Source organism: Chionomys nivalis, chromosome 20, assembly GCF_950005125.1.
Source record: "Chionomys nivalis chromosome 20, mChiNiv1.1, whole genome shotgun sequence".
NCBI classification, from domain to species: domain Eukaryota; kingdom Metazoa; phylum Chordata; class Mammalia; order Rodentia; family Cricetidae; genus Chionomys; species Chionomys nivalis.
Window position 1 is genome coordinate 52,882,303 of NC_080105.1, and position 25,717 is coordinate 52,908,019.

The 25,717-nt window shown below is 43.4% G+C and overlaps 1 protein-coding gene across 2 annotated transcripts in view; it reads left to right on the forward strand.

The window, feature by feature from the left end:
- The window catches only part of Csmd1 (CUB and Sushi multiple domains 1), a 1,398,492-nt gene that overhangs the window by 1,228,997 nt on the left and 143,778 nt on the right, over positions 1-25,717 (forward strand). For both annotated transcript variants that reach the window (XM_057752269.1, XM_057752268.1), the window contains exons 31-37: positions 2,525-2,641; positions 4,200-4,313; positions 5,475-5,570; positions 12,268-12,471; positions 13,306-13,430; positions 14,450-14,546; positions 24,996-25,100. In XM_057752269.1, coding sequence (XP_057608252.1) covers positions 2,525-2,641; positions 4,200-4,313; positions 5,475-5,570; positions 12,268-12,471; positions 13,306-13,430; positions 14,450-14,546; positions 24,996-25,100 — 858 coding nt within the window. The remainder of the gene's footprint in view (positions 1-2,524; positions 2,642-4,199; positions 4,314-5,474; positions 5,571-12,267; positions 12,472-13,305; positions 13,431-14,449; positions 14,547-24,995; positions 25,101-25,717) is intronic.

The window sequence follows — 25,717 nt, forward strand, 5'->3', positions numbered from 1 at the left end:
GTTCATAAGCTTTTGAGAAAGCAAACCTTTTTCTGAAATAGCCAGGTTGAATTGGCACAGCCGAGGTGGAAATGACAGTCACCTGTCTACGGCTGATGGCCAGACTCACAGTATCTCACCAGAAACCTCCACTCTGGGATTAGTTACCCATAAACAGCCTCTGTCCAAAAGGAGAATTAATGTTTCCATTTGCAAACTGTAAAATACTTGTCTCATTTGGGCCTTCTGTTTTTTGTACTAAAGCACCAGGATCAAGAGCAGCTTGGAGAGGAAATGGTTAATTTCAGCTTAAAGCTCTCGGGTCATACTCCATCCTTGAGGGAAGTCAGGGCAGGGACCTGGAAGCAGAACTGAAGCAAAGGGCATGGAGGAACTCTGCACACCAGCTCGGTCTGTTTTGTTAGCCAACAAGGACCGTGTTCCCAGAGATGACAGTGTCCTCAGCAACCTGGACCCGCCCACATCAACCTTCGATCAAGCAATACACCACAGGCTTTCCCACAGCCCCGTCTGATGGAGGCATTTGTTTTCAGTCAAAGTTTCCTTTACCCAAATGAGTCTGGCTTGTATTAAGTGGCCAACACTATGGTAGCTATTTTGGGACAATAAAAATACTCTGAAATAAAGTATCAGAACTAATGAAATGGTTTGTTAAAGTTAGTTAAGCCTTTCCTGGTGGGCTGTCAGCTCTGTGAGCTATTGTCCTGTGGGAAGAGGTGAGCCTGCCAAGTCACGCAGCGCAGGACTGGGGACATCTCCTGATTGTCATTAGCTCTCCCAACAAACCAGTAAGAGGAGCTGTCCCATTTCCGTTACCACATTCCACAGAGTTTATTAATCATGGCAAATGTCCTGTTTGTCCATTAGGACTAACTGTGCTAATTAGCATTGAACAGATTAAATATGCTATCTTTATTTCTTTTTTTAACTACTTGAAAATAGCCATATAAAGAATAAATGAACTGTAATAATGTAGTGGATGGTAAAGAAGCCAGGAGGAAGGAAGAGGGGAGAAAGAAAGGGAGGGAGGGGATTCCAATCAAAGTACTAAGTATGATATGGACATGTGGTGAGACTCCTTAACTTATACATGTAAGTATGAGCGGATATTTATAATAAAAAGAAGAAAGGATCTTAGAAAGAAACCAAACTTTCTCACATCCTAGAAGTAATTGTGAATTCAGGTCAGTGATGGTGTCCCTAAGATAAAGAACCATCACATGGTACAGGAAAGGGCCCCGGGGTTTATGGGAAGCTCAGTCCTGGTGCCTTGGTCCCCAGTCACGCAGTATAGCTGAAAGGAAGAGCAGGTACCAGCCCCTCCTGATATCACAAAAAGATGCCAGTGTTGGCGACTTAACTCACAACCTGAACAAGGGACTGGGCCTCAATTGGATGCTGGTGTCTTGATGCCCGAATAGAGCATTGACCACATGAACTAAAGGGTTTTCTGGTTTACCCAGAAAAGGAACAGCAAAGTTAGTAAGATTATCAGGAGGAGGAAAAGGTCCATATAATCTCACAGTGTACACACACCCACATGCATATATACACATGTACACACATATACACATGCATACACACACAAATTCACATATACACACATTCACATACACACATACATATCTATATAGACTCACATACACTTGTATATACACACAAACATACATATACACACGTGCATACACACATGCACATGTATATATATTCACAGGTATACACACATATATACAAACATATATGCACACACAAATATATGTAAACAAATACACATATGCATATATACATAAGACATGCATGTATAAAATCCAAACATATACACATATATACACATGTACACACACAAGCATATACACCATACACATAAATACACTCATAGACACATAGATTCACATGTATATACATATAAAATGCATGAACATGTAAACATGAATGTGCACACAGATATATACACACATACATGCACATACGCACATGTCCAAACAACCCATGGTAAGTTCACTTTCTCTCCCCTCTATCTCTTCCCTCACTTTCTAGTGACAGTCCTTTAATCTTATCTTGAACTCATGTAAGATAGCCACAGAAAGGTATCCATGAAAGATTACAACAAACAAAACTTTAAAAAGGCAAAGATCACTTATTTATGTGCTAAAAATTGATGGGTTCTTCCTATCTCTTAGATCAGTCTGATGACTGATATCAACTAGTTGATCCTGGGAGCTTGTCCTTTATCCAGTTACTTATTATTATTTTCAGCATAATAGTATAGCTATTTCATTATTATTTGAAAATTCCTCAGACAGGCCTTGATAATAATGTCAATCTCTCTTTGAGAGATTTATTCCTGATGTGGGTCTTTGCTTGGTGCTCCCATGACCCTCATTGACAGTGCAGGGTCAGCTGTTGACATGGGTTCCAAGATGAGCATGCTGAGCATGCTTGGATCTGTTTACCAGGCTCACCTGACCCTACAGCTACACCCTCACACACGCAGCTCACATTTCTCCTCTGGCTTTGTTTGCAGCACCCTGTGGAGGCCAGTATGCGGGATCAGAGGGGGTCGTATTGTCCCCAAACTACCCTCACAACTACACAGCTGGTCAGATATGCATCTACTCCATCACGGTGCCCAAGGAATTCGGTAAGAAATTGCTATTGCTTTAATTCATTGCCACACGCTTTAGAGCTAATCTGTCTGTTGTTTGGTAAAAGCAGGACAAAATGATGCAAAAGAAGAGCTGTTCACTGACGTACCACATTTTCTAAGCCCACCCCTCACAGTGTCCCCTGATGCTCTTCTACCAGTGGGGTGTCATGTGTTCACATGTCCCTCAAAGGAGGCAGTGGCATCTCAACCACTAACGTGGCCCCCTTCCATGCTGTGTCCAGGAATGGCTTTGGAGTCATTTGTTTGTAAATGTTGGGCAGGAAGCAAAGGCACATACAGGTCAAAAGCCTGAGTCACACCTCTGCACCCTTGAGACTTTGAGATATATAGGCAGAGGGGTCCTGGGTGTCTTGTACTTGCTCCTGACTGGAAAGATTGATAGATATTGTGTGGTCTTTACTGGAGGAAGCCAGACAATAACGTTTACAGTCTTACAAGCTATTTCCATCTTCCTCTCAGTGGTAAACCAGAAAGAGAGAAAGAGACAGAGAGAGAGAGAGAGAGAGAGAGAGAGAGAGAGAGAGAGAGAGAGAAAAGACATCTAGAAGCCACCATTTTCCCTTACATTAAAATCAACAGTCACATATTCAGAAACGGAGCATATAAATTTTAATGTGAGCATGTATTCAAGATGAAATATTTTTAAAGACTTCTATTATTTTAAGTTAGTGAGCATGCATATTTGAGTCACTTCAGTTCGAGTGATCTTACACCTCTGGTCTCCTCCGCAAGCGCCTTCACTCAAGTGCCTGTACCCACACCCAGATACATATTTAAAAAATAAACATCAGTCTTAAAAACTATAGGTCATTGTAGATCCCGAGTTTCTGTCTTTGCATCCAAAAGGAGCCCGGAGCTCCCCTCATTTGAGCTAAGTCTGGTCCAGAACTGGCTGAATCCTCCCTTCTGAGTGTAGTGCATGTATTCAGCTCTCCAGTTGTTCCAGGTCCTGAAGCCGCAACTGCCTCAGACCTTCACAGCTGCTCACCACTTCCAAGTACAGCCACAAGGTCATCTTCACGATGCTGCTACCTGGGTATGCTGGGAGAATTTCCTTGTATCCCCTTTCACACCCAGACACGAGGGTTTGAACCCTGCTGTTTAAACACTCTAATAATCTCCTCCCGGAGGCATCCCTGAGGTGGGTTTGCAATACAGCTTGCTGAGGTTGACAGTTCCGTGGCTTTGTTCTTTCAGCAAAGGAGTTGGGTCCATCTGCTCACCTGGGTAGAGAGACCACGGCTTAGGATGTGACTGTGTGTCACATGTGTGCAGTTCCTGCAGGGGCCAGAAGAGTTCCTGGACCTGGAGTTAGGGACAGTGGAGTTGCCGTGTGGGTGCCGGGAATCAAACCTCTGTCCTCTACAAGAACAAGTGTTCTTAACCACTGAGCCATCTCTCCAGCTCCCATGTGTGCTTATTTTTCTAAGATTCCTGAACTAACAATCCTCTAGAGGGACCATGAATGTGTGTGAACAAATTCTCCTTTTCTCTTAAGAAGACTATGGCCCACCCTCTCTTCTTTTTCTAGTGGTATTTGGACAGTTTGCCTACTTCCAGACTGCACTGAACGACTTGGCCGAGTTGTTTGATGGAACCCATCCACAGGCCAGGCTTCTAAGCTCTCTCTCTGGGTCCCATTCAGGTAAAACTTTCAAACTATACAGCTACAGTGATTGTTTTAAATTCCTGTCCCCCGTTACGATGAATAGGAAGTGTAATCATCTTTGAATCTATAGGTCTGTAGATTTCAGAAGGTTTATCATTTTATTTACTAACATTGTGGGGAAAATTCCATTCACCTCAAATGTGATGTTCAGAAAAAGGAAGGAAATTGATGAATTTTGTTTTCTGTTCTATGTGTTTTATTCTCCTTCCCCGGGGAAAATCTATCATTTTCTCCTGATCAATTCCAAGCATGTATGTTACACAAACAGAAAACATCCATGGACCTTTTGTTTACAGCAGTTCCCACAGATTCTCAGACACACATATCCTGCTGGCCCAGCTCAGCACAGTTACTAGCCCTCATCTGCGGATAAACCCTTATTGGGATTTTTCTGCACTGATTGTGTGAATTAAGTAGACTTTTACTTTACCCAAAAGTGCTAATTGTGAGTAACATAGGTCTTAAGTCATCAAAGTTGAAGTTTGTTTTTGGTTTCTCTCTACTTCCTGATTTGCCAAAATCTTTATATCTCAGCTTTGTGAATTTCTAGCAAGGCCGTATCATGTCATGCCTACAAATGCCTCAGGTGACAGACGAGCAACTCCTCACACACAGTGGCAAATCTCATCCATTAACTTAGGGGTTAAGGGTCTCGGGACTCTTGTATGTACTTGGGAGATACTTCCCAAGATGCTGTGTGTGCTGTCTGCTTTAAAGATTAAACAATTATTTCCAAAGTCTTTTGTGAACCCTTTCATGTTTCTAAACTGTTGACGGAATAAACAAATATTCTCCCAATAAAAAAGAGTCTAGCAGGTCATGGTAAATTCAGCCATGACTCTCAGGACTTAAACGTCCTGTGTGGTCAGCCACAAAGCGCGCTCCCTGTCGTTCACAGTTAGCATTCCATCATGACTGCTGCCCAGTTTATTAGACTCCACAAAGCAAGAACTGGCTTTAAAAATGTTCATAAAAGTAAGGTGCTTGGGTCTTAAACCCCTAAATCAAGTTTTGCTCTATTTAATTTGAAGCATTTATTGTGGACTTTCAGGTCCACAGTGCTTCTCCAAGAATGCCATCAACACAGCCCAGTGTGACTGCCAGATCGCATATCCTTGCCTCTTTTTGAATTTCCAGGTGAGACACTCCCGCTGGCTACATCCAATCAGATTCTGCTTCGGTTCAGTGCAAAGAGCGGAGCGTCTGCCCGGGGTTTCCACTTTGTCTACCAAGGTGAGGGGGCTCCCTGAGCACTAAATTGTGTGCCAGGGTGAGGGGGCTCCCCATGCAATGCATTTTGTCTACCAAGGTGAGGGAGCTCCCTGTACACTGAATTGTCTACCAAGGTGAGGGGGCTCCCTGTGCACTGAATTGTGTGCCAAAGTAACGGGAGCTCCTGGGCTTTGAGCACTGAGGAAAAATCAACAAATTTCATTCTTGTGACATTTAAAAAATTGAGGACATTTATCTATGTGAGATAAAATCACTTAATAAGAACAATTAGGTTTCATTTTGACACATTAAATTGTACTTCTCCTTCTAAGACATACTATCTTATTTCCTATCGTTATAAAACACCAGTGCAATTATTGATTAAAGTATCTACATGTGGCTCTTCAGATTTTACAAAATGACATAAAATGCAGTATTTTAACTAATTATGTAAATCATTCATAATAATTTAGGTCAACATATATTGAAATATAGTTAAACATATGTTTAAAAGAAGCATATTTGTTGTGGAAAGTAACTGAAATTACAAGTTAACAAAGCCAAACCCAGAATGGCACTTCCATGCCCGTTCCTCCGGATAAACAACGCTTTGTAAAATTAACTACTGTGTCCCACACCTTTGTATTGGCTTCTGTTTGTTGGTTCAATCTAAAGCTTATTTAAATAAATCTGAGGTTGTTTAAAAGTCCCCCAAAGTGAAAAAGATATCACACTCTCATTGACCTTTAATATTTATCACACAAACTTGAAGGTAGGACGCAGAGAGCAGTGAAGCCAGAACTGACCACTGCACAGACGGGAGCTGCTTCCGGGCTCGCTTCTGGGCTCGCTTCCGGGCTTGGCTTCCACGTCCAGGCTCCACTTCTGCTTCTGGGATCTGCTCCCGGGCTCCGGTCACAATTCTTGAATTTTTCTCCATAATTTCATCCAGTCTGAAGATTACCATCTACCCTTAATTGTTTTTCTCACAATTATAGAAAAATCTGAGTGGTTCTTTCCCTTGATATGGAGTTCTCCAGAAATTATCTCAGAAAAATTCTGCTTTTCAGAAAACCATGGAGGATAATAGTCATACCATGTGTGTCAGTTCTCGAAAACTCACAGAGCAGCAGTGATGAGCTCAAAATATTTCACTATAAAAAGCTTCAGCTTTCATTATCAAAATCGCATAAACGGTCTTGGGCAGAGGGTTGGGAGGCTGTTGGCAGCACACAGGAGGAATATTTCCAGCCCTTTAGTGGCGGTTGTTTCAACATGGATGTTAGGGAATTAAAAGTAGTACATTGTTTCAAGATTGTAGTTTTTGTTAAATGTAAATGACCAGTATATTTTTAATTGATTTTGTTACAGAATGGCTAATTTAGGCAAGCTGACTAAGATTTTCTTCAAATAAGTTTGGAATTGCTTTGTCAAGAAGATTCATTATCCATAATTCACATTTCTCACATTTCTTCTGTGGCAAAACCAGACTAATTGTTTTAAATATATTTTTCCGCCTGAAAAAAATTTACATTAACACTAGAAAATGAATTCAAGTTACTCTGAGTCTTTATGAGGGACTTGCTCTGACTTTTGACAAAGATTAGATCATTGATCAGATAAGTAGCAAATGACCGAAGGCCTGTGTTACCCTCGAGTTCACACCCAAGTGGCATGTTTTGAAAAATAACTAAATCATTTTGGGGGACGTGTATCTGTGTGGTGGAGTCTGTATGGTTTATGTGTTTGTATAAATGCATGTCAATGTGTGTGCATGCATGTGTGAATACATGTATGCAGGCGAGAGGTTATGTGTCTTCCTCAGTCTCTCCCCTCCTTTTGTATAACAGGGTCTGACTCCATACCTAAATTTCCCCAACGTATTCACACAGACTGTACAACAAGCTCCAGGGATCCACCCGGACCCACAAACCTAGCCCTGGGGTTGCAGGTGCAATCTCCGAACCCTGCGTTTTAATTTGCATAGGGTTTTGAGCTCAGCTCCACAGGATTGTATGGAAAGAACTTTACTGGCTAAGCTGTCTCCCAGTCCTGAAAAAATAGTTTCTTCTATAAAGCCATGCATCATCATTAAAAATACGTAAAACTACAGGAAACTCGAGAGCAAACACTTACAGAAGAAATTCGTTTTCCTTGTATAATAATAAAAATGACATATTTAATGTCTTATAAAGCCCAATACTCCACCTTTCCCTCTCTCCACTAGTGAGATTATGTAAAAATGAGTCTTTTATCAAAGTTAAATCCCTGGGAGATATAAAGAAAGAAGCTTGTGAACCCAGTTTATAAACTACTCAAAGGCAAGAAGAAAATCTTCAACCCGGCGGGGGAGTTGGATCGAACGCTGGTGTTTGAAAAGATAGTTACATGGAAGCTAGCCATTCTTTGAACTCTATTGTATCCAGATGTTCCGAGCTGTGGCTTCCTGCACCAGTGCCAGCTTGGCAGCTTCACTCATCCCTACGTTATTAAAGCTTTGGATTATTCTGTGACTCTGTGACCTGAGGCTATAGGATGCTTGACCCCTGTTAGCAGGCAGACGGGCCATTATGAAGAATGTCTGAGGTGCCAGCCACAGTTATATGCAGCAAGACAGAAGTGTGCCTGGGACTCCGGCGTGAAAAGCTGTCCCTCCCTTCCCAGCCCGCAGTAACTGCTTCCTGGTGGAGGATATGAAGACTGGAGACGATGAGATCAAACATGTCATCATCCTCCAAGTTTCTTAAGAAATGTAGACCGTGACAGTTAGCGGTACTGTCAATCCACGCTGCCTAGAATCAACTGGGAAGAGCATCCCAATGGGGGATTACTTAGATAGGGTTGGACTATAGGCACATCTATGGTGCATTTCTTGACTGCTAATTAATGCTTTACTACTCAGCCCACTGGAGGCAGCCAGTACCGAGGCAGAGGGTCCTGAAGTGTGTAAAAGTGAAGAAAGCTGGCAAGCAGGCAGGCAAGCATGCAGCAGGGGTGCATTCATTGCTCTCTGCTCCTGACTTTGGTTATGGTGTGACCAGCTGTCTCTCATTCTTGCCTCTGCTGCTTGCCTTCAGTAACCAGGAATTACAAACTCAACAAAGTCTTTCTGGACAGCACCCTGCCTTAGCCAACTTCCTGTCAAGTCTTAGACTCTTTACAGATGTTAACACAGTTCATTGAAAAGCAAACAAACAACAACGAAAACTGCTGAAAAATAATCATAGCTAGAAGCATGAGTAGGTTCCTCTGAGCTAGGCTGGGAAGAGCGAAACCAAGACTCTCATTGCATGAAGCCCTGAAGCCCCACGCTTGGTCCTTTCCTGGCTTTTCTGAGATGCTATCAGCTAAAGCATAGTTGATTTTGCCTTTCTAAAAAAAAAATCACATTTGGCATCAAGAGTTTATATAATGTAGTAGCTTGTTGCTTTTGTGAAGAACGTTTATGGTTAAACTATGTATGTAATTCCCTGGTGTTTGCTAATTCCCTAACTGGAACCAGCTTATCAGGCAGGTCAGAATCCTAAACTCCCAGCCAAGAAAGAGTGTCCCTTGGTCACTAAAGGAAATAAGAAGCTGCACCATGTGCCCTGCAATTTATTCTTTGTGTTGTTCACTTCCTGTAACCGCTTGCTGTGGAAGGCTACACACATGCCTCTTTGATTGCTGATGGCACTGACTGTAACCGGTTCCTGTGGAAGGCTACACGCATGCCTCTTTGATTGGTGATGGCACAGGCTGACTGATGGATCACTCATGCTCTCCTAGGAATTCCGCATGAGCTTTTTTTTGTTTTGTTTTTGCTTTCCCCAGAAAGCATTGTGTGCACACAGCTAATGACTCTCGACTCTTGGCTCTGTAAGACTCCTTAGAGGAGCATCAGTCTCTAGCTCAATACAGTGGTGTGCTGTGATATATTTCCATGTCCCTTGTCTGCCCTCCAGCTGATTTCACCCTCACTTCTCTCTCAACTACTTTCAAGTTTATTTCATGATGACACAAATATTATCTAAGAGACGAAGAATAGAGACGCGAGAAAAGAACTCCCACACTCTGCCTTAAAGGCCTGGATGAGCAGGACCAGGAGTTCCTAATGGAGAGGAGGATTTCACAGCAGAATCCTGTCCTCTTGATGTTACTGTAGTCCATTTAGCCCTGCCCCTGTCTTTCTTTTCCTTTCTGCCTTTGCTTTCCAAACTTCCAGCTCCATGGAAGTTTTTTAGAGTCACATGTGCATACAGTACTACTCATTTATGTAGTTGCCTTGACAACTGTAGAATCCTTGTCCACATCTACCACCCAAGGACCAGAAGACATGCAGCATTTCATAGACGTAGGCATTTACATCCTATGACAAGGAAATCTTCATCCCATGGGAACTCAGGGGAATCACAGCAGAGGGAAAGCAAGGATGACAGGTAATAGGACTTGTCTGTAGAGCTGGGTCAGGGTGACTGTTCTAGGAGTGCTTCCCTTAGGGCCAATATATCCTTGATATCTTCATTTTCACATAGGAAATGGAAGGATCAGAGTAGAAGTAACACCGGTGTAGGGAAGAGCCTGTAATCATTATATGGGGTTCTTGATCTTGCTGGGGCACCCATGGTGCTATTGATGCTGTCTGGGATAGCATGAACACATAACTGTCTGGGATGTTTCTCCTGGTTGATAGAAAAGGTACTCTGCCCTTTACCCTCAAGCCACTGACTCTGTAGCTATTTTTTCTCACATGATTGTTCATGGAATGTTCTACTTTAGGTTGTTCCTTGCTGCTTTATTTACTCCTCCCCCTCTACCTTCTTCAGTTCCAAAGCACACAGTGATAACATTTGATGATAGCTTTTGCGGCTATCCATCTCTCTGTACTGAATGGCTGGCTTATAGGAATAGCATTTTCCACCAACCCATCAGCGAGAGTTGACCCTAAGAAACAAAGTGAGGTTCTGGATTGTCACCTTCTGTGTCTAGTCTCAGAATCCTGATTAATCCCCCCCCCCCCACACACACACACACATACTCTTACTGGGTTTTTTCATGGTCTGTGTGACTGGTTGAATCCCTCACTGCAGGGTGGACCTTCCCTTTTTTTACAGGGTCTCCTTGCTTAGAATGATCATGATAGTGTATTGTTTTTCTTACTGTTGTCAGAGCTACCGGCCATAAAGCCTGGCCCCAACCTGGTACTCACTGCCATTAAAAGAAAACACCATAATGCATAGAGGAATGGAAACCAATTTGTTCATCTTTCTCCCCAATTGGATAGAAAGAAATTCTTCATCTGTGACTTGCCCACAGCTGAGCTGTGTCTTTCAGCAAATAACCACACAGCAGGAAGTCTAGCCTCTCTCCTGGGAGATGAGTCTTTCCTTGGGCCTCAAAGTTTATCCTGTAGGTGGTCACCTGCACTCCAAGTAGAATATTCTGGAAGAATCCTAATTCATGGGGCCTAGATTATAATTGTAGAGTGTTACCTTTGTCCGCTGTGGTGGCATGAGATATGCTTTCTTGACAAATTAACTGTATAAATATTGCTAATGACAGTCCCAGCATGTTCTAGCAAATCTACAGAACTCCCTTCGTCCACACAATTAAAAGCCCAGCAACTCCCTGAGTCCCCTCATCCATCCCTGGCAGCCACCATCCAGTTCTCTACTCCAGAAACTGCAACTGTCTGGGATCTTCCACCTAAGTGGAATAGTACAATCTGTTTCCTGCCAAGAGTAGCTCGGCTCTCTCAATACAGTGCCCTTCAGATGCATCCATCCTTCATTTGTAAGGTTTAATAAAACTCTCATGTGTGAATTCATAGACCGCACATGGTTATACAGTCATCTTCTGATGGACACTGTCTTAGCCCACAGTTATCTGATTGGATAGTGTCTTGCCTATATTAGATGGGCTTGTGGTCATGTCTGTGGGGGAACTGTCTTGGTTATTAACGCAGAGGCACCATCCCTGGGTTAGTGGTCCTGGGCTCTATGAGGAAGCTAGCCCAGCATAAGGCTGGGTGAAGTGGGCAAAGGCACACAAGCGTGCTGTGTCCCTTCGTGGTTTCTGCTTCAAGTTCCCACTTGAGTTCCTGCCTTGGCTTCCCTCAGTCATAGACTGTGATCGGGAAGAATAAGTCAAATAAATCCTTTGCTCCCCAAGTTGCTTTTGGTCCGAAAGTTTTATCACAGCAACAGAAAACACACTAGAACGGGCACTAAGTTTGTTTTAATATCTTGGCTATCATGTTGTTACTAGACCTCAAATTCAGCTCTTCAGGGTGAATATCTAGAGCTAGAATGACAGGTCATGTGGCGGGTCCTATTTTTAATTGCATGATTTATCACCAGGGCCACATCTAAACTAATCATTTACAGGTACTTATCCCACCAGACCCAAATGTTGCTGAGGAAGAGCAAAAGTTGTCATCATTGCCTTTTAATTGCCAGCACAATCATCTAGATTTTAATTAATTTCAACCACTTGAATGTTAATGAGCCAACACAGGCACTAATTCTCATCTCCCAACTTCCCATCTGAGCAAGACCTCTGTGGTGATCCCCAGGGATACCATGAGAGGAAAAGGAGACACAGAAGTGCCCCTGGGCTCACTCCTCACAAAGAGGCTTACAGACATTGGTGTCCGCCTGCATCTCCACCCATCTCCTCTGAGGTCACTCTTACCACGCTCCACTCTGACACACTGGCTCTCTGTGTTTTACTTCCCCAGCCGTTCCACGCACCAGCGACACGCAATGCAGTTCTGTCCCAGAGCCCAGATATGGGAGGAGGATTGGCTCCGATTTCTCTGCAGGTTCCATAGTTCGATTTGAGTGTAACCCGGGTTACCTGCTCCAAGGTTCCACGGCCATCCGCTGCCAGTCCGTGCCAAACGCCTTGGCCCAGTGGAATGACACCATCCCAAGCTGTGTAGGTAAGTGGGGCCCATGAGATGAAATGATGACCTGGGGCTGGAGCAGAACCTCATGTCAGGGTTAGAGCCCATTCTTCACGCAGCCATCTTTATGAAGATCAATTGATTTTGTCTGGAGCCCAATAGCCCTGACCTTAAAAATCAGTGTTTCCTAAAACATGAGATTTATATGTGCAAAATGCGTTTTCCTGCTTGATGCTCATGAAGTCAGCCATCAGCTCTAAGGTTATGGAAAGAGATCATTTCAGTCTGTGGGGAAGGCATTACGATGGTGGACAGTAGCATTATGTGTATGACGTCATTTAATGCATTCACGCTGATTCTGAATATTTGAAAAGCAGTGTGCATAACAGGCATTGTTAGTTGTCACTTATGACACTTTTTCAAAGGAACTTTCAATGCAAGGGTGATTATCCCTTGAGTTTATCTGTACATTTTCAGCCCCTCTTCTCCCTGGATTGCTCTGCATCTCACCAGTATGAGCTGCATTGCCTGTCTGTGGGTGGACAGGAACGTTCTACACACACCTTTACATTAAAGTAGAAAAATTATTCTAAACAAAACTCACTTCAGAGACACCTTTGTTGTAGACAGTCCCTTCTTAGAAAACCCCCAAGGAGATTTATTTGTAGACTTAAGACTTAAAACTCAGGTAAATGATGGATATCAGTCACTGATGTTGCCCATTCGAAAGAGAAGAGATTAAATTTTCCTTGGCTAAAAATGTCACTTAAGAAACAGGAAGAGTTTCCCTGTCTGAGCACAGCTGAGGAAAGGAGACATCAATTCCTGTTCATTCATTTGGCTTTTACTTAACGTGGCTCTGTCTTTTAGTTCCATGCAGTGGCAATTTCACTCAGAGGAGAGGGACGATTCTGTCCCCAGGCTACCCTGAGCCCTATGGCAACAACTTAAACTGCGTGTGGAAGATCATAGTGACGGAGGGCTCGGGGATCCAGGTAGGGCCTCAGACCAGGACCACTGAGGAAGCCGGGGTCCCCTGCTTCCCTTTCCTCTCTTCCCTCGCCCCCCACCCCCCGTCTCTCCCTTCCTCTTCCATTCCCCTCCCTTCTTTCCCTCCCTTCTCTCCTTTTCTTCTTCATTACTTTTTCTCCATTATATTATTTTTTTAAGATTTTTAAGACATTAATTATCTATTTGCTTTGAGTTATCTTGAGTTGTGATTCAGCGTAATGAATTTCATTCTGGCTTTTCCATGCATACTTTGTCCTCATTCATTCCTGTGCTCCCCTGACCTCCTCCTACACCCTCTCCATCCCCTCTCGCTGGTCCCCCTCCTCCCTACTGTGCATCCTTGCACCCTCCTGTCAGGGGTGCACAGGTGGAAATTAGTTTTTATTTTCTGAGAGTTGCTATAAAATATTCCTAATTATTTTCCATGTGTGCAATAAAATTTTTTATTTACATATGTTTTAAGGCTTTCTTTCATTATTTTTAATCAAGAAGGGTACATGCGTGTACAGTGGCTAAAGTAGAAGAGGACATTGGAGCTGGAGTTGCAAAAGGTTGTGTGCCACCTGCCATGGAATCTGGGAACAAAACTCAGGTCCTTGGGCTGAGCAGTCACTGCTCTTAAGCACTGAGCCATCTCTCCAGCCCAATAATTGATTTTTATAAGTATCATTTATAGAGATTTTCCTATGTCCTATCATAGATTAGTTCCTTTTTTCATATGTGTATATATTTTTTGAAAGAATATTCATATCAATTCTGTGACAGTTTCATGCGTGTATACAATATATTTGTTCCCATCCATCCCCCACCAGCCTGTCCTACTACTGCTGATACCCTCTTCCAATAGGAACCTTCCTGTCTTCACATCTTCTCCATTTATTGCATACCCCACGGAGCCAACTTATTTTTGTATATCTTTGTCTTAGTCATGAAAAGCTCATTCATGGGTTTAGATTAGTGTGGTTTAAACAAAACCCAGTAACACTGCTTTGTAACTCTGTAGATTCAAGTGATCAGCTTCGCCACAGAACAGAACTGGGACTCCCTGGAGATCCATGATGGGGGAGACATGACGGCCCCAAGACTGGGCAGCTTCTCAGGTAGGGGAGCGGCTGGGCTTCATTTTGCCTGCTTGTGAATCAGAGCCATAGCCAAGGGTGGTACAGAAAACAGTCTGTGGACAGTGCCCCATAGCTCTGCTTTCCCCATGATGTCTGCCTGTGTGTGTGGAAGGTCCAAGTGTGCAGCTGTAGGGACAGGAGAGAGGGAGGTGGCAAAGGGTCCCTGCACAGGAGGCTATGTGAAGGAACTAGGCAACCCAGCGATTAATGGCATCCATTGTAAGGCCGGCCATGGAAGGCAGGCACCACTGACAGGCACAGGGGAGGGGACAAGGCTGAGAAGAGGCTTGCCCGAGCGTAAGCAACCTGGAAATGACCCTGTGTACTGTGCCTCACTGAGGCCCACGGCCTGTCACGTTTCTCTGTGGATGAATGGTGACAGTCGTAAGCTCAAACCCATACATCCCCGGCTCACTTTTCCACAGACCTGGAGCTGTGGTCGTGGGTAGTGAAGTTGGCCAATTCCACACGTGCTGAGTCACCTCACCCAGGCCTTGTCCTCTTAGAAAACCACTGACAGGCTCATCTTCTTCCTCCTCCTTGTCACCATGGTCCCAGAAACTGAAATCATCTGTGCTCCGTTGTCCACCCCAGTCCTATGCATTACATGAGCTCATCTGGACTAAGTCCTAAATTTCAGACATAGACTCATCCAGTGTAACACAAAAATGTCACATGAGAGTTTTTGTTCAACAGAATCGTTCTTTTTCTGTTGATTTTTTTTTTATTGAGAAAGTAAGAAATAGAAGAAGGATGGGTCTTTCACAGTGCTGACCACAAGAGTGATTGTATCTTTCGATGATACAGGAGTTGTGTCTGTGGCTGTCAGCGAATGAAAACATCTCTGCATGGCCAGCCACAGAGGTGTGGGATGGTACAATACCAAATACTGCTTGTCGTTCATTTCAGATCTCTGTCTGCTCTTGGCTCTGTACACTTCAGGAATTTTACACACAGTGGCCCATCACCAAACAAGTCTGGTGTGGAATTTCTCCACATAGGAAGCCTGAGTTTCTCAGCCAGGTGTCTCCGGTCACTGTTCTAGTTACCATGACAAATTTCAGAAATGTTTAGTGTGTATAACTGACAGAGTGGTGGATGAAGTAGGCATCGTCTGCCATTCAGAACAGCAGCTAAGCCCACAATTTAAAGTCTACACAAATTCAATTTGATTTATGGCATTCGTTTATCTAAGCAGGAAGTGCTGGAAGATTAAGGGTGTTGGAGGCTGCGGGGGGGGGGGGGATGCATAGAAGTCCTTCTGTAAGATGTGTAAAGGAAGAAACAGGTTAGTGGGATGTAGCCACACTGAGAGGTGGAGGTATGTTCCCACAGTGAGAACCATGCTGTACCTCCACTTCTGCTTCACTTAATGGTACTAAAGAAAGGAACCAGTCCCGTTCCCTGTGCACACTGGACAAGGTTCTTGGTTGGGTTTTTTTTTTTTTTTTTTTTGTCACAGGGGCTGGACAGGTGACTCAGTAGGTTCTAATCCCAACACACAATTCACAAGAAACTTTCACTCCAGTTCCAGGGGATACGATGCCCTCTTCCAGAACCCACAGGTACCAGCCATGCGCATGGTGCACAGACAAAACACTCATCCACATAAACATAACATAATTTAATTTAAAAGAGCATCTGTCACAGTTACCACAGGAGTTGGAGGGACTTCGCAGGTCGGAGGCAGAGCTGACTCTTAACAGACCCCATCAGACACGAGTGGGAAGCTAGAGTCGTAGGCCACCCACAATATTGAAAATGAGCTGTAAATCAAGGGTTTCCGAGACCCCTCAATGCCGATGGGCCTCGAGAGCAGTTCACAGCACTCCAAAAGCACCTGTGTACCATAGTGCTTGTGTTGAACAGAAAGGGGCATCAGGCAGATGGGGACACTCTTGAGTGTGAGAAGAATCCCAGGCATTGGGACTTCGCTCTTCCAAGTGTGTTGCCTGAACTGCCATGTCTAGAATTTCAGGATGTTTTTATGACATAGTCAAGATTGACTGCATCATTGGCTGCCAAACAGGCAGAGCTCAAGCTCTTGCCCTCCTACCTCTCACCCCTGGAAGTGGGGCTGTTATCTCACGGGTCAAGCTCCAACCCTTAGCCACTTGATTGATGTCCCAGTGTGGCCAGCCCCACTCAGGGTTTCCACGGCATAATCCTAACTGTGCTTGTCCCAGAGTTAGTGGTCCATCAACTCGTCCACGAATGACCAGAATATTCCTGTGAACTAGAAGATGCCCAGAGTTCAGAGGTAGCCTAGATATGTGACACCACTGTCTATCAACCTTGTGACCTGATTTTAAGCTTGACTTTTTCTAAGTCGTCAGATACACAAGGAATGAAAAAAAAAAACTATTGAGACAATAAAATACTGAGAAAGCACAGGTGAAATGACAGGTGTGTGTTTTGTAACCTTTCCCCTTTATATATTTGATGCTGATTTGTGGCGGCGTAAATGAATGCAGACAGATTATATAGATATATACAGCTTTAATAAGGAAATAGACTTACAGGACCACAGGTTCCCGTGGAGAACAGGAAAAGCGGAGCAAAAGGGCTGCTGGGATCACGCCCGGCAGATTTATCAGCAAACATTAGCCCAAGGCGAACATGTCCCCAATGGGTGGGGCTATATCCCTACACTGATTGCATTATCTTCTGATCCATGCTGGCTGAAGCAACTGCTTTGAGACAGGGGGATGCTACAGTTATCTAAACGTGAAGCACCCCCAAGGTCCTAGCTGAGACTCATCTTATATTCTTTCTAAAATGTAAACAGGGATCTTAACGCTCCAGGTCTCTGGGCTTGCATTAGGAAATCCCTCTCATAAACATAACTGGGCCATTTGTAATTCGTTGCAGCCAGATGCAGCTTGTTACTTTCCAGTTAATTAGTGGGAAATGAAAATTCGCAAATGTTTTCAATGATGAATATCAAACTAAAGTAAATATGGGTTGGGGAGGCCTCAGTTGGTAAAACGCTTGCCCTGTAAGTGTAAGGGCCTGAGTCTAGTCCCTAGTCTAGAACCCACGTAAGAAGCCACTGTGACAATGCCCACCTGCAATCCCAGTGTGAGGATGATGGTAATGGGGTTTCTGGAGTTCTTTGGTAGCCAGTGGGGCTAAATCAGTGAGCTTCATATTTAGTGAGAGACCCTGTCTCAAAAAATACAGTAGGGGCAGGGTGAGAAAGGAAGACACCTGGCACAGACACAGATATGAACACACACTAAATTAAGCTAAGTAAACAAGTCTCAAACACTATCAAATTAAAAAAGTATTCTGGAAGACAACAAATCTAATTAAAATAGCCCTCATGACATGGAACAAGCTTGCTTTATGTAATAGATTTTCTAAGCAATTAAGAAAGATTAACGAAGACCTTCTATGTTCATTTTAATCCAACACTTTTATATTAAATTACAAATTATGTGCAGGCCTCTCTGTCCAGAACAATGTGTAGAGTTGGCTTTCTGGAGCGGCTGTATTTTAGTTCATCCTGGGGATATTTGTCACAAATGTGAGCTGAGATTATTATTTATTTATTTATTTATTTATTTATTTTGGTTTTTCGAGACAGGGTTTCTCTGTGGTTTTGGAGCCTATCCTGGAACTAGCTCTTGTAGACCAGGCTGGTCTCGAACTCACAGAGATCCGCCTGCCTCTGCCTCCCGAGTGCTGGGATTAAAGGCGTGCACCACCACCACCTGGCGATTTTTTTTAAAGCATTTATAAGCTGCCCACCAACTTCAGGGCAGCAGATGGTCGTCACTGCTACCTACACATCCTGCATGGGCCAATGTCTGTCCACCAACCTGAGCTATTGTAGGCCCATCTTCTAAACATCAAGTTTCCACTTGCATGAATAATTAAAAACAATAATCAAGAAAGCTCTGGAATGTGTGCTCCTTGTGCGACACCGTGTTGTGTAAGGTGCAATATGCACAGGAAGGAGGTGCGCTCGGGGCCATGACCACACAGCTGGGTTTGGAAACGCCAGTAACTTGCTTTACTCAGAATCTCCCAAAGGGAGGGGAGCTCCCCCATGTTGATGGATCAGGCTCTCGCTTTGACAAACTTGGGGGGGGTGGTCTGATGAGAGAGTGACTTGTGAAAGTCAGGTCATTAAAACTGAGGTATCAGTTCTTCTCATTCCGTCATCCTCAGTTAGACCAGACAGGGTTTGCCTGTCTTCCCTCTGTCTTCTGTTTGACACTGGATATCCCACCCAGGTCTACCCTATTTTGCCACTTGACGCTTTCTGGTTAAATCACTTTGAGTCCATATTTACCGTTCTCTCGCTGTCTTTTTAATTTCTCTCTCTCTCTCTCTCTCTCTCTCTCTCTATATATATATATATATATATATATATATATATATATATATACACACCATAGTGTATGATCCCCCGTGTCTGATAGTGCAAGTCAGCAGTGAAGCAGACAGTGGCCTCGGCCAGCAATATCTCCTCTACACAGGCAGTCCTCGGCCAGCAATATCTCCTCTACACAGGCAGTCCAAAGCCTGGCATCTTCTCAAGGGTCCTGTAGTCTATGAGCAAATTTAAAAGGCAGGACTTTTGCTTTGGCATTGGGCCAGTACTTGGTCCAACATGTCATGTTGGGAACACTGAGGGTTTTTGAAGGCAGCAGAATCTCCCTGTTTGAGTTCTTTTTTTTTTTTCCAAGGGTGAAATAGATTTAGAAACTGCATACTGGATTCATTTCCCTTCTACATGTTTTCAGGGTGGATTTTTTTTTCTTTTTTGACATCGTTAGAGCCCGAGCAAGAAGGCCAGGTGACAGTTGTAAGGCTGGGAGCTGTAGAAGTGCCCAGTAAGTGATAAGCTTAGGAACTGAGCTCACAAATGCACCAAGGGTAAAGGAAAGAGTCTTCTCCACTTTGGAGCACACAGCTCCATCACTGAAAGTTTGAAGGCCAGAGGCACCAGATTTATCTCAGAAACATGAGTGTAGTAGGAGCTGCGGGCCTGCTTTTCGTCCTGCCCGGCTCCTGCATGGCTAGCTTTACACCAGAAATAACAACACACAGATTGTATTCATTTAAACACTGCCTGGCCCATTTCTGTTCATATGTGTAGCACCCAAGGTGCGCTTACCGGGAAGATTCTAGCCTACGTCCATCCTGGGTTGGAGTTTCATCGCGTCTGCTCTGGAGAGGAGAGCATGATGGCGTCTGTCTCTGAGAGGAGCTGCCTTGCATCTGAGCTCACTTCCTCTTCCTCCCAGCATTCTATTCTGTCTACTCTACCCACCTATGTTTTAACCTATGAGGGCCAAGCAGTTTCTTCATTACTTAACCAATGAAATCAATAGATTGATATGACACTCCCACATCACATGAGTGTGGAATTTATGTATATAAATTAACAAACATATATATTCCTAACAAAAAAATTGTGTGCATGTTGCATCCCCTCCACATTGAGAGAGAACTTGAGCAGTATTATGCCAATAGCAACAGATGCACCTAAGGCACAAATCCTGTCCTATTAACCGTCCTAAGGATTATCATGCCAAATCCCATGCTCAACCTGAAAGCAGTAATTCTCAACCTGTGGGTTTTGACCCCTTTGGCAGACTCCAACAACCCTTATGCAGAGGTTGCGTAAGACCATCCATCAGAAAACACAGATATTTACATTAAAATTTATAACAGTAGCAAAGTTAGAGTTATGAAGTAACAACGAAAATAATTTTATGGTTAAGGGGCAGCGTCATCACCGCATGAGGAACTGTATTAAAGGGTCTCAGCATTAGGAAGACTGAGAACCACTGCCTTGATGACAGGACATTTCTAGGAGGATTATTGATTGCAATATGTTACAATATGCATGTGTAACATAAGGTATGCAATCTGTGTATAATAAAAATTGTATATATATATATAATGTACATGCATATACAACATGTGATTAGGTATTTTGTATATAATGAATGAAATTGATGTCTGTGAAATCCACCATTCTACTTAGATGAATGAATAGCTCGCCCACACCATAGACCCTGACGGATACATGGAAAAGGGTGCTAAACACAAAGAGCATTCTCAGCATAATAAGCATAATAATAATAATAATAATAATAATAACAGATTGCAACTGGAGTCTCTATGCTGAGCTTATAGACAAAGTGTGCACGAGGAGACGGGGTGCTCGTGTCTCCATGCCCCCCCCCCAATACATACTCACTACAAAGCAGCAAAGCAGCAGAGTGGAGCTCATGGCAGACCTCCATTCACAGTGCTAGAGCCTGAAGTGGGAGGGGCGTGTGCACTGTCAACTTCAGATCCTACTCTCAGAAAAGCAAATCAAAGCTCGGCCAACTGTCGCCTGGCCAGTGCTGTCCTGTGCATGTTCTCCTGATGCTGGCCATCACACATGGCCAAGGCACTGCTTCCGGCTCTCACAAGCCTGTGCCACCAGTGCCCACCAGCCACACCGAACAGTCAACAGCCAGAATTGCACTATATTCTTGCCACACATTCTTAGCCTAAATAGTGAGCTGAATGAAAGTCCAAAGATATTCCACAAAGCCTGATGTTTTTATTTTATTTTTCCTAAAATTTCAAAGATAAAAACCAAGGGCAAAAGACTTGGGGTGCAGCCGCAATACTGTCAGTGATAATGGCTTCCGAGCTTGGTGTCAGAGCCCTTGCTGGAAGAGAGCTGGTACTCACATGAAGTCTGGCGCTCAGGCTGTGCTGTGGAATCCACGTTTGCCTGAATTTGAGAAGCTCTGTGGTTTTAGTCATTAGTCATGCAGTGTGTTCAGGGACCATACGGATTGAGACTACTATGACATCCCCAGGTATGTGCACTATGAACACAGAGATAACTGTCGTATGTCCAGAATGACAGTTGATACATTGTGGGGTTTTTTTTTTTTTGGTTTTTTTTGTTTTTTACTTAAATATAAAATTTCTGTTCAGCTAGAAATCACTTCAGTTCTCTTAGGATAATAGTTTTTAAATTGGATATGATCCTATGTCATTGTAGACATATATAAAATTCTCAACAAAAATGAAAGTTACATGGAGAAAATGCTATACAAGATCAACAGTTTGGATTTTTTTTTAGCATAATCAATATTTAAGGATTTTGTTCCTGTGATACTTTAAAGTATTTCTAAAGCCCATTCTAAAGTATTTTAATTGTTGAATAAAAATAAATAAGAATGAGATGTCGTAAGAAGTACAGATTTCCAAAGAAAATGATTGACATCTTTAATAAATTCAGGGCTTTGGTTCTTCATTTCTGCTTGGGTAGGAATGTGTACATAGATCTTTTTTAGCAAGCCGTTGAAAAATCACTTTGGAAGCAGGCGGCTTATAAATTATAAATGAGTAAAATAGAGCAGAATTTATGCAGACTTGTATCTGCCAGTTGGTATTAAAGGAAAGCAAATATCAGTAAACCGAGAGTAGACTCTGCAGGGACAATAATAAAATTTTGCAGCTTCCTTTGTCATGTGTCATTCTATCTAGGTCACAGTAAAACTATGTGATCAGAAATATTCTGCCGATAGCAACGTTTTTTAAAAAAAATCTCTCCTTTGCATTTTGCATAGAGCGAATGAGCTCCGGATAGTAGACTACCGGAAGTCAACTCCAGTGAATGACAGGTGCAGGGCACATCCTCTGTCCAGAGGAAGCTGGGCTCTAAGGGGCCCATCGTATATAGCACTACTGAAGCATAGGGCAGGCAGTTGTTAGATTTCATGGCTGATTAAAGAAACATAATTTTTCATCTGGAAAAGACATGTGAGTTCACAACTTAATGTCATATCCACAACTCATTAGCTCATCTGAGTACACGACTTACCAAGATCTTCATGTTGTAAAATCAGAATGCATTTAAGTTTCTGTAAGTGGCATGGAGTGATGGAGTTAAGTAGCCCCAGAGCCTGAACCAGAAGTGGGTTTCTGGGTCTACTGTACAGCGAGAAAGCAATATTTATGTCCAAGTTACTAAGCTTTGGTAGGGCAGATAAAGGACACCCAGGCCATGCAAAGTGAATTCCTGGGTTTGAATCTGGGGAAGTAAAGATGGGTCATTATTCACACCAGCAGCCTAGTGTGACTCCATTGTTTTAGGAGACCTGTAGTGCTGTGCTCATTAGTTTTAGCTGCCAGTCTAACACAACCTAGGATCATCTAAACAGGTCTTCATGACTGTCTAGATCAGACTGGCCTAGGGGCATGACCATTGGACAGTGTCTTGACTTGGTAATTGAGGTGGGCAGCACCTTTTCACAGGCCAGTCCCTGGCTATCAAAGAATAGAGAAAACAGAAGCAAGCAAGGATCCATTCTGTTGCTGTTGTTTATTTTGGTTTTCTTTCCTTTCTTAACTCTGGACATGATACATTGAATTCCTATGTTAATTTCCCCAAAATGATGGGCTGTAACTGGAAATATAAGCCCAGTAAACCCTTCCTGGCCTGAACTGCCTCTTGTCAGGGTATTTTATTACAGTAAAAGAAATGCAACAAGAATAGGAAGAAAGCAAAGAAGAGTGTTTCATTGTAGGACCGGTAGTTATTTAAAAGAGCAATGAACTATAAACACATACCATTAGGCTCCCCCAAATTTCAGATAAAAATCAGACCATGGAATGAAAACTTGGAAAATGAAGCTGGTAGGTCCACAGAAAACATCCTTCTTCCTCTCTGTGTGCCAGCCAAATGACCAGTGTGCAAGATGAAACATGACAAGCGTCATGGGAATCTCACAAAATCAATTGCTGTGCACATCCTTAGCCAAAGTCTTTTGTTGAGTGGATTTTAGAAACAGTCTGAGATTGAGCAATAAGCAAAGCAGTTAACCATCCTCCGCCTCCACGATTCTCTGCCATCCCAGACCCTCTCTGAGGCCTTGGGACACCCTGCTGGAGGCCTTACGACCAACACTTCCCTTTGCTGAGGCTGGGCCAGGAAAATGTGTTACCTAAAGAGGACATACCTACAGACAACTCTCCCACAGCTATTCAGTGTTAGACAGCGATCACCTATCCGTCTATTTAGATTTCTCATCTGTCTATTCATCTTTCTTTTTTTTTCTGTAATCTATAAACTCAGAGCCAAACAGCAAAGGGCTGACTCGGCAAGGAAGCATTCTGGAAGAGACTTTTCCACCTCATACTTAGTGGTCTTGTTGTGGGTTTTATACTATTGATTTTTCAAAAGAACTCCCACTTCCTGAATTCAACTGCCTTTGGCAGCAAGGGAAAATGACTGAGGTACAGACCCCAGATCTCAAAGGACAACCTAACTTCCTAAAGTCTAACACACACAAACAGAGACGAATAGATGGGGGTTTCTCTTTTCTTGCCTCTTTTTCTTGTTATTGACCTCCTAGAACATTTTAAATAATTTTGATCCCAGTTAGCCAATGAGCCAATATTATTAGACACAAACATATATTCAAAGGTTTGGTGAATTTCTAGAAACCTAAAGAAAGATTCCAGATGACAACCCAAGATTAGCAAGAAGGCTTTACCCTGCTCTCAGACTAGCATCATCAGAAGCTCACGTGCTTGTTCAAGGATATTTCCCAGATACCAACTCTCTCATTCGTTCACGTCTTTCCAGCCTTACCACAGGAAAAAGTCAGGTCTTGGACCAGCATGTGTCCCTATGTTGTATAAATCCTCTCTTAGTCTCTGCCTTTCAAAACCCTCAGCTTCTAAAACCAGAGATATTGGAGGAAGGGGATACCTCAGTGTCAAAGGGATGAGGTCCAATTGGTAGGGAGGCTAGGGAGCTTCCTGATACAGCTTTTACAGAAAAATAAAACTAGCGGAAGATCTCAGAACAATAATGGTGGCTTAGTGTACCAACAAAGGCTAAATTCAGGGCCAAGGAGTCGAGGGTGGTACCTATAAGAAGTATATTAGCAGTTTAGAATTACTGGACACCATAGTACTGAGAAGGTTGGGGAGGAGTGTGGAGGGGGCTGACAGGCAAGGGCCCCACAGTGTAAGACTCTCCTACCCTGAAGTAAACCCAGCACTAACTAGAATCTTTCCCAGGGCTACAGGATTTAAAGTACTCACGTTCTCAAAAGTTGATTTCAATTTTACTAAATAATGTAACAGACTGGATTTGTCTAGCCTGGGGGTATGCAAACTAAATGCATTGAGAGAGGCAAGTGTCTGAAGACAGAGTGATGGCTCTCCCTGCAATCTAGGTCAGACTGAAAGTAAGGGCCCTGGGTGTGAACAGTTTGCTTTTCGATGGCCACTCGAAGGTGTCTTGCGAGGTGGAGCGACTGGGCAAGCAATGGTCATGTCTCTAGCAGTCAGATTAAACACAGGAAGCCAGGGATACGGTCGTCCGTGTTCAGTGTGTGGAACACTTGCCTGTTTCATGTTAAAGCTACCTACCTCTTCCCCATGCAGGTACCACAGTGCCTGCGCTGCTCAACAGCACTTCCAACCAGCTCTGCCTGCACTTCCAGTCAGACATCAGCGTTGCTGCTGCCGGCTTTCACCTGGAATACAAAAGTAAGATCAACCGCTGCTTGTGCCTGGCTCTAGGAGCAGCGTTCCTAGAGGAACACACCCTGCACGTCTTAAACGATAAAATGTTATTGTCGTGAGGTGTTTCTAATGCTTGGGAGAAACTGAGTTTCACGAAACATAAGCTACAGGAAGGGCATTCTGTACAAACTCCAGACTGTGCGAGCGAAGGCAGATGTTAGCATCTGGAATAATTAGCAGAACAGAATCTCTTCAGGCTGTTTATGTTAGGATGCACAGCTAACCATTTGTAATGGGACTGACTTTATGTGTGATGACAGATATAGTCACCTTCCAAAACACAGAGTATGGTCATCTCACTAGCTAATGTCGTGGAGCTTTCCTTGTGGACTCAAGCAAGACTAGTTAGCACTAGTGAGAGCAGGCATTTCAGAGCCCGTGTTTGTGTCTTACTCATTTTAACTGGAAGAGACAGCACAGGAGAGAGGTAACTCACTATAAAAGTGGATGTGAGGCCGCATTAATAGTCTGGTAAGTGGGACAACCAAGGTCAAATTCACAAACCCACTGCAGTGGCGGATGCTCGGGGCTAACCTTGTAAACGTGAAGTGTGAGTTTCCCGCAAAAGCAGGGTTTATTTG